Here is a 10,112-nt window from a genome sequence, read left to right as displayed (position 1 = left end):
AGATATGCATTCTTAGTGAAATGCAACTCATACCTTAAAAGATTACAGAGGCATGTTTGTTTGTCTGTGTGGCCCTTGATTTCATCTTGCTTTACCTGCTTGTCGAAATAATTAATTTCTGGTCATGCAGGACTCTTACGTTAGTAAACAGCAACACCTGGCCAAGATTAAAGGCAACGCAATCAACTATCAATACCCAACCCAATAAACACAAAAATGACGGATGTGTTTGTGATACGGAAAATTTGTCTGCAAGAGACATATATGTTCACTATTTTGTTTAAAAGGACCTTATATGTTTAAAGTAGTCTAAAAGGACCTTATAATTTTATTTTGTTGTTCAGAGGGAACCTCGAGGTCGGAATCCGGCAATAATTGACTTTCTTCTTCGAAGTTGACCTCTCATATGACCTTAAAAAATGACCCCCTTTTCTTTTTTTCAATGATTTCCCTCAAATTCCCTTATTTTGATTTGTGTTATGTGGGGATTAGAAGAGAGAGGAGGAATTGGAAGGAAATCGTGGAAAAAAAAGAAAAGGAGGTTATTTTTTAAGGTCATGTGAGAGGTCAATGTCGGAGAAAAAAGTCAATTATTGCTGGATTCCGGCCTCTAAGTCCCTTAAAACAACAAAATAAACTTATAAGGTCCTTTTAGACCACTTTTAACATATAAGGTCCTTCCAGACAAAATAGTGAACTTATATGTCCCTTCTAGACAAATTTTCCTTGTGATAACCCCATTGGGTTGGTGATGAATCATGAATGTGACTTAATGTGGTATCAGATGATAATGTTTTAAGCTCATTACAAGGCTGTCAATGATGGAACATAAATGCATTTTTGGTACCGTACAACACATTCATAAAAACATTAAACCCTTAAAGCTAATTAAAGGTATGTTTATTATCCTTCTTTCTTAGCCCTTGGTAACATGTTGGTTTGCCTGCAAGTTGCATTCTCTAATTAATGGTCATTGTTCTTAATGAAAAATCATTTATATATACAATCTCTCTCACACACACACACACACACATTGTTGTTTGGGGGTCATCTAAGTCAAAACTATCATGAAAAAAGTTGGTATTTAACTTAATAAATCTAGAAAGTGGTGTATTATCTTAGAATGACTTAATATAGAAATGTGACCTACTTCCTCCGTTTTTATATTCTTGCAACACACCACATTGGTACGCACTTTAAGGAAGATATTAGACTAGGTAAATGGACAAATCAATTGACAAAATTTTACCGCCAATTATAAGAAAGTGATAAGCTGCTACAGTTTAAATTTTATAGTTTAATTCGTCTGTTTACCTAGTATATCTAATCACTCCCTCAAATAACATGTCAAAATGGTGTGTTGCAAGTTTAAAAACAAAGGAAGTTTTATTTAGGGACAAAGGAATTCAAAATACCCTTTCACATTTTATATACTATCACGAATAGTTCTCCTTGAAAGAAAATCTCAACTTGCTATTTGCTATAGTATAATAATACCTCTTGGAAAAGATACATGTGACTTGGATTGAAGGAGCCCTCTAGAATCAAGTGAATTCTATGTTTGAAGGTCATCTCAAAGCTATGTTGTCATATTCCTTTTTGGCGGTTGACTTCCTATCTTATTTGTTCCACGTAATAATCCATCATTAATTCTTAATTCTCAATTGGTCTACTATTTTTGTGCGGAACCAAATTTAGCCTAATAATTTTATCTAAGTAGTAGTGCGGAACATAGGACTCATAAAGGCTGGACAGTATACATACTTATATAATAGAATTATTGTCAGCCATTAAAGAGAATGATATGCATGTAAACTTGTAAAAATTTTAAATTGACTTTCATACAAGTCAATAGGACCACATACCACATAAAGCTTATGCATTTACTAAAAACCACTTGCTGCATAGTGCCTCCCTGTCATAGTTTTTGTCTTCTGCGAAATTTGTTGAAAATTTCCTTTTGGTTTCTGCCAATATACAATACTTGACTGCTTATATTTGACAAAGTCGCTAAGACTTTGTAGGCACCATTTCTTGCTTATATAAGCACTACCATTGTTTATATTCAGAAGTTTCACAAAAAAAAAGTTCTTTTCTTACAAACATTGTCTATATTTGGTCTTCATTCATACGGGATATATCAAACCATAATATAGAGGTATAGTCTAGCACATATCACGTGTTTCTTTGTCTAGCGCATCTCCTATTATTGAGGTGTGTGGATTCATGTGCTTATTTTGGTATGGTCTCAATTTAAACTGTTCACATGTATGTTTATTCCTGATGCAACTGTAATCACTGTATTTTATTTTAATTCAATTTTTTTTTCTTTTGATCAGCTAGGGAAAAGAATGTACTTGGCTTTGGTGTGAAAAAGCAAACAGAGTCAACGAAACAAACATGGACAGTTAGTGGTACCATTCACTCTACTCACTTATTTCCTTTGTATATTTTCTTTTGCTTAATCATCTGCCTCTATGTTGACTTCTCTTTGCTTTGAATGCATTGCAAAACCACCTAGTAAGAGGACCTCTCTTTGTCAATGTGAATATTTGATGATTATTAATGTGTTAGGAAATAACGAGTTGCGTAATTGGATAATTTGGTCTGTTTCTACAAATTGATTTCTTAGTTCGAGGCCACGTAATATCACCTTGTCCTTTTCACCCTTCATTTGGAATTTAGGAAACCAAGGGCTTATGAATTAGTTCATGGTATTATTTTGTTACACCAGAAATCTTTTGCAAAATGGTTAGTTCTAGATATCCCTGTCTCAAAATAATAATGCTCGACTGGAGGAAAAATAAAGTGTAGATCAAGATTAAGACATAAGAGCATGTTTGGTATAGTGTTTTTGTGCAGTGGTAATGGAATCAGTTAACCATTTGTCCATTTCCATTACCAATTTTTTTGGCATGAGAGGTGTGGTGAATAGGTAATACACTCTATTTCTTAGTGGTAACTATTACTCTCCATTTGTCATACTTTTCCCTACCTATGGTAATAAAAAGTTTTCCTCCTTAATCCTCATTTTTTATACAAGGGATTTATTTCCATTTGCATACCAAATGACAAATAATGGTAGCAAATGTTTCTCCTTCTTATTTGTTTCCATTCCATATCCTATCCAATATTCATACCAAACAAGCACTAAGTACATTGCCTCGCTCCATTAAGATTAGGTGACACAATATTGCTAGTTTAAAGTAACTACTATAAACTAGAAATTTGTGCAGAAATTTATGGGAAGAAGAATATGAATTTTGCATTAAAAATCTGGAAATTAGATAGTACAAACTTCTGAGAGGCTTGTTCACTCCCTAGCCAACAATCGAGAGTTTGGAGCTCTCCAAACTCCAAAGGATTTCCACTCTTTAACAGTGTTTAGCATGGTTCTTTCTCTCTTTAACTAGCTCTATTATAGACATCTTTCTCTATCTATCTTGCCCCACAAGATACTCCTAGTAGAATTATATTGGAATACCTATAAGGCCCTCCCCCCTAGTTTGGTTCATTACAAATTTACAATAGGCATAGCTCTATCACAGTGACTATTCCTTGCAAACAGTAGATTATATAATAGCTTGGTACAATTTCTTATGTTTTGGCATGATTCTTGTGTATTCAGATGAAGATGTTCACTACAAGTCTCCAATTACGCCCAGATCTTTGCTGAACAAGAATGGCAGAGGTAGTTTCTTCTGCTATTGGATTATTGTATCCACTGATACATGCAGAGGTGTCTTTAATCTATGGTCTGCGAGGTGAAGTAGCTGCTATACATGATGAGCTGAGCAGCATCAAACTTTTACTTAAGAATGCAGAAGAGAGAGCAGATGAAGATGACTCAGTGAAAGAGTGGGTGAGACAAGTAAGAACGTTGGCTCATGAAATAGAAGATGTCATTGAGGAATATAATCTATTATCAAAAGGAAATGAATTTTTTGGTAAGGTCAAGAAGATCGTGCCACTTAACAAACGAACAATTGCCAAAACCATTGAGTCCTTGCGCAAAAAGGCAGTTGATATTGGTCAGAGGAAGACAAACTATAGGTTCGATAGTGTCATCCAGCAAGCCGGACATTTTTGTAACTTTGAAGGCAGTACACATCAATCAACAATACTTTCCGTGGGTATGATTGAGGAATCTGAATTGGTGGGTGCTGAGACTGCTAAAGAAGATTTAATTGGTTTGCTAGGTTTGCAGGAGTTTGAGGATTCAAGAATCTCTACAATAGCAGTGACTGGTATGAGAGGCCTTGGAAAGACAACAGTTGTTGGTAGTGTTTATAATGATGAACTGGTGAGAGACTACTTTCCCATTCGTGCATGGGTCCCTGTATCCCGACCATACAACCATGTTGGCATACTAAGGAGCATGTTAAAGCAGTTCTATGAATCCCCTAGTGAGATTGAGCAATTTGGGGAAAGCAGTTGTTATGACAGTGATGCAAGCAACTCAACAATTTACCCTATTCTTGAAGGAATTAACTCCATGGAAGAAAGATCCTTGCTGTGTCGATTAAAAAAGTTTTTGTCGGAGAAGAGGTACTTTATACTTGAGACTCTCTAGTTACATGTTTTTGTTACTTTTCTAAGTACTTACCTTTGAAAAAATTTGCCACAATATTTTACTTTCGGAATCAAATCTTGCTGGCTTTCAACATTATTATAGCATATATACAATACTCAACCCCTTTTTGTTTGCTCCATGGTCCATGAATGCATGTCATAGAGTGTAGGTTTTTTACATCATTTAAGTAGGACTATGTAAGACAGGAAATGATGAAATATTTTGAGTGGGTTTTTAAAAAAGAAATAGAATTAATATTTTATTTTTTTTGAAACCGAAATAGAATTGATATAATATGGTATAGAGTTACAAATTATGGAAGTGATGTAAAAAATTAAAAATACCCAAAAGTAGCAAGTGATGCAAATAGATAATAATAATATATAAAAAAAAAAAAACAATAGAGTATTTTTTTTTTTCTATTTTTCTGCGTGTACCCACTTATTGTAGACTCTTGTTTCAAGAAAAACTGATTGGGTGTAATGATAAGGTATAGTACTATAGTGGTAGTAAAATAATAGATGGGTATAATTAAATGGTAAATAAAATAGGAAAGATATAGTGGAAAGGTGTAAATATTATGGGGAAAAGGGTTGAGAAATTGAGAATGTGAGATGGTAAAATGTGTTCATAAAAATAAAACAAAGTAGAATCGTGTAGGAAAAATTACCTTAAAGTTTACCGAGCACATAAAAAAAAATTAAATAAATAAATAAATAAATAAAATGAAGGTTAGTTATAAAAGTAAAATATATTGTATCAATCTATTGGTGCCTTTAGAAGGTTACCTAATGTTAGACATGGAAAGTAAAACCATTAATTCAGGGCTTGTTTGTTATTGGTTTTTATTTTCAGTTTCCATTTTTTTGGAAAAATAAAAAATAATTACAAAAATATGGAAATTAGTTCCACAATTTGGTTGTCACTTTTCAAAATCAACATGATTAGTATAAGTGTTGTAACCCATTATAGCCCACTTGTGAGTGTCCTACATGGGAGAAAGAAAAGAGATGGTTCCACTTTATAAGGTAGAGGAGATACTCTTACGGTCATACTAGTGCCAATTGATTTTTTATGGAAAATCCTAAGCCTTGTTTGTGGACCAAACTCATTGCCCAGGCCCATTTCATATTATCTCAAAAATTTAACATGGTATCAGAGCTCGGGTTGCGGGTCTCCAACTAATGCAAACTGACAATGATACCAAACAAACTCTTAGTTACCAACTCATTTATGTAAAATCGTGAACTGACCTACCATTTGTCTTTAGACTAGGCAAGCCCGACAAGAGTGGCAACATGTGCATTATTGTTTAAACCTTGAAAGACTATCTAAAATTACAAGTAAAATTTCTCTTTGAAATTTTTTCTCTTAGGTACTTGGTTGTTTTTGATGACGTCCAAGATGAAGAGTTGGCCACTTATGTCAAAATGGCATTACCATTCTATGATAATAAAGCTAGCAAAATACTAATCACCACACGCTATGAGAATGTGGCCCGTACATGGGCTGAAGGGTCTAATCAGGGTCTATACAAACTCAAGCCCTTACCATCAGCGGAAGCATGGAAGCTGTTTTGCAAGAGGGCATTCAGAAACAATCAAGGAAATAGCTGTCCATTTTTGGATGGCCGAGCACAGGAGATCGTCAAAAGATGTGAAGGAATGCCACTCATTATTTCGGAAATGGGGCGTTTTCTATCTACCAAGTTAGATAACTTGGAAGTATGGAAGAAGAAGAGTGAAAGCCCTGGGTTTTGCCTACGACAAGATCATCCGGGAATTTACAAACACTTAATCCGCAGCAGCTATCATGATTTGCCTCATTACCTGAAGCCTTGCTTTTTGTACTTTGGTCTATTTCCAGAAGGTTGTCTCATTGGGCAGGCGAGAATCATTCGATTATGGATAGCAGAAGGTTTTATCATTGTTGAAGGAGGAAATGGAGGATCTTCCAACATAACACCAGAAGAACTTGCAGAAAAGTACATAAAACAACTTGTTGACTTGAATTTGGTTAAAGAATGCACTGATGCTACTGGAAGATCTAAAAACTTACAAGTCCCCATAATATTGCATGAGATTATCCTTTCCAAGATAACAGAGTTGGGATTTTGTCAAACTCTTTCAGAGAAGAATAATTCCACTAGTACTGAAGAATTTGTAAAGCCTCGCCGCTTGTCCATTCACATGGACCATAGCTTTCATGATGCAGATCATCAAGTCATGCAGAATATTACCAAAACCAAGTCCAGCATTCGGTCTCTTCTTTATGCAAAAATGTATGTACAGCCTGCGGTGTCAACAAATTTATTTTCGAAAAACTTTCTTCTATTGAAAGTTCTCGACTTCAGTAATGCTCTCATATATAATCTTCCTAACGAAGTGGGGGAGCTACTTAACTTGCATTATTTATGCTTGAGAAATACGCAAGTGAGTAGACTTCCAAGCTCCTTAGGTAAGCTTCAATATCTCCAAACATTGGATTTGAAACAAACAGTAATTTCTGAGCTTCCTTCTGATCTTAACAAACTCCACAAGCTACGCCATCTACTTGCATATTGCTATAAGTATGATCCTGCTTATAGCCTCCACACCCAGAAATTGACAGGAGTGAAATTACCAGAAAAAGCTTTGGAGAAATGTGGGGAATTGCAGAAGCTGGCATTTGTTGATGTGGGGCATAGAAGTATGGTGGTCAAGGAGCTAAGAAATCTGAGGCAATTGAGAAGACTAGGAATCACGGAGCTCAAGTTTGAAGACGGGAAAGATCTTTGTGCAGCAATTGAAGAGATGAAATGCCTTCAGACATTCAGTGTATACTCGAAAAACTTGAGTGAATTCATTGATCTAGATCATTTTCAATCGCCTCAGTTGACACTAAAATGCCTCTACCTGAATGGACCCTTGAAGTCTTGTTGCACTGGCTGGATCTTAGAGCTTCATAGTCTAGTGAAAATCCGCCTAAGGTGGTCACGTTTAGAAGTTGACCCTCTTCCTCTTTTAGAAACATTGCCAAATCTAGTGGAACTTCAAATGTTAGAAGCATATAATGGTGACAACTTAATATTTGTAAATGGAGGGTTCAAGAAGCTTAAGATATTGCATCTTCTTGATCTACGTAACCTTAAGTCCTTATCTATATGCAAAGGTGCGCTGCCACTTCTTCAGCTAATGGCTATCGGTGAAAGCCCAAAACTTCAGGTGCCACTGGGAATCAAGCATCTCTCGAAGCTAGAAACACTCAATTTATTTAATATGCCACGTGATTTTGCTGATAGCCTTCAACGCAATGGGAAATATCATTTCATAGTCAAGCATGTGCCTAATGTCTTACTTCAGAAGAGAGATGACCAAGGAAATTGGCAAACTTTTTCCCTCCAATGATCAAGTCATGCAGAAGCAGAATGCAGGTATTAAAGTCTAATTCTATTTAATTATAACTAGCAACATACTTGAATTGAAACTTCAGTGCAACCCGTCTGACTGTTTAATTTCTGAATACCTCGTAAATTATGTAAATAATGTCTACAGGTAAAATCTAGCTCATTCACTAATTGTGTCTTCTTATTTAGAGTTTTAGACATATATCCTGGCTCCTGCCAGAACTGTAGTCTTCTTATTAGACATATATCCTGCTAGAACTGTATCCTCGCATTTTGTGCTTTTTTGTTTTCTCCATTCTTGATTTATTAAGAACCAGCTCCCCCCATACGTGTGTGCGTGAGTGTGCAGCCTTTCTTTCTTACGGTGTGTGAGGGTGATATACTGATATCAGTGTTTGTGTATGTGTGTGTAAACCTGCATCTTCATGCATACTTTCGGGTGTTAGTGCCACAGGAGCTTCTATAAAATTGGAATTTAACATGCTCATACTTGTTTTCATATGCAGGCAGTCAATGCTGATATTCTGATAAAGGATGCTTTCCCTTGGCATAAGAGCAACAGCCAGCGTTGTTAAATGGTATCAGTTATATGTTTCTGTTTATACTTGATCCAGTAGTGTACCTCTGAATTGTAAATCTCATTTGTTTTGCATTTTATTCTTCCTTGTATTTCTTGTACCAGCATTTGAATCTTCTCAAACTTTGCCAACAGTAGAATTTACCTCAAGTTGTGTGTGGAAAAAAAATATTTAACTTTTGATTCAAAATGTTCTTACCATACAAACTCGAGCACTGGAAATACAGTTTATTGCTACTTGGATTATTGCTTTCGGAATTTGCTGGGGCTGGCTCTCTAGTATTAAACATTGCATTTGTACTTCTAAAATGCAGATCAGCCAACGGTCCGGTGTAGATCTCTGGATGCCTTCCATAAGAATTACTGTACTAGCTAACATAAAGAAGAAAACTTTGCAAAAGGTACAACAATTATTTAAATCACTGAATGAATTTTAAGATGCAGGTTACATTTATTGACTCATCTCATGCAATACAACGTTCTTGATTATATGCTTCTAATTGACAGTTTTAAATTCAAGATCATCAAACCCTAATTGTCTAATTCAAATAATGAATTAGGTGAAATCAGAGTTTCAACATAGCTGATGGAATTGACAAAATCATCACCTCTTTTGTGTGGTGCAGTATATTTATTATTGACTTGAACATATTTCAATGTATTTTGAGTTGCATCAAGAATAAGCATAAAATCCATATTGGTTCTCTTCTTTTCCATGATCATAACCCTAGCATGAGCAGTAATCTTAAGCAACCGATGTTCGTCTCCCAGATACTGCCAGTCTCCTCTATGCCTAAACAGTCTCTTCCACGACTCTTGTCGTCCTTGGTTGTCATACCCCTCCAACATCCAAACTTCAACACATGTTGGAGTCTTATGATACTTAATAGTTTGGCAAACACATAACTTGTTGCGTCTTGTGATTCCAACACATGCATATACTCTTCCCCTGCTTCCTTTCCTGATCTTCTGCGTCAGATTGTCTGTTCTCTCAAATACTTCATCAACCAAATCAAATGTAAGTACGAAATAAATATTACCAGAGCAGCGAGGACCAACAATCCAATGCAATTTCTCATTTAATTGAACTGCCTCCTGTATTTTAGCACATGATCTAAAATGATAACCATTAGGTTCATAGTTAATATCAGTAGATGTTAGTGATGATCCTTTCACAGCAACATCGAAATCTAATAATCTCCATTGTTTCTTCTTAAACGAGTAAACGTATATGATAGATTCTAACCCCCTCCTACCATTAACCATAGTGATCCGGCCTACCACCAACATGATCTTATAATCATTTATCTACGAGGCAAACCCAAACCCGGATCTACAAATGCTATAGCCATCGATAGGGGATCGAATTTCTCGAAACTCATTAGTGACGGGATTCCAAACAATAACAACGTTAGCGCCAAGGACATGAAGGCAAACAAGACCATTACATGATCCAAGAGGACGGTATCCCTTTCCCTTGGCCGCTCTTACTAAGAGCGTGTCGAATGGCAGGGCTAACGACACGAAGTTTCTTTGTACCTCATTATTAGTCACTTCTTTGAGGTTAAGATTGAGAT

The 10,112-nt window shown here is 35.7% G+C and overlaps 1 protein-coding gene across 1 annotated transcript; it reads left to right on the top strand.

Annotated features, from left to right (window-relative positions):
* The first annotated feature begins 627 nt into the window (after positions 1-627).
* On the top strand, positions 628-8,747 carry LOC145605584 (disease resistance protein RPM1-like). Its single transcript, XM_081661653.1, has 5 exons — positions 628-894; positions 2,340-2,414; positions 3,629-4,548; positions 5,949-7,985; positions 8,465-8,747. Exons 3-4 carry the CDS (start codon positions 3,683-3,685, stop codon positions 7,957-7,959), a joined length of 2,877 nt encoding a protein of 958 aa, XP_081517779.1. The 5' UTR covers positions 628-894; positions 2,340-2,414; positions 3,629-3,682; the 3' UTR covers positions 7,960-7,985; positions 8,465-8,747.
* The last annotated feature ends 1,365 nt before the right edge of the window (positions 8,748-10,112 follow it).

Source organism: Chenopodium album, chromosome 22, assembly GCF_948465745.1.
Source record: "Chenopodium album chromosome 22, dcCheAlbu1.1, whole genome shotgun sequence".
In the NCBI taxonomy this organism is placed as follows: Eukaryota; Viridiplantae; Streptophyta; class Magnoliopsida; order Caryophyllales; family Amaranthaceae; genus Chenopodium; species Chenopodium album.
The sequence above is the reverse complement of the archived record's forward strand: the minus strand, read 5'-3'. Positions and strand labels throughout refer to the sequence as shown.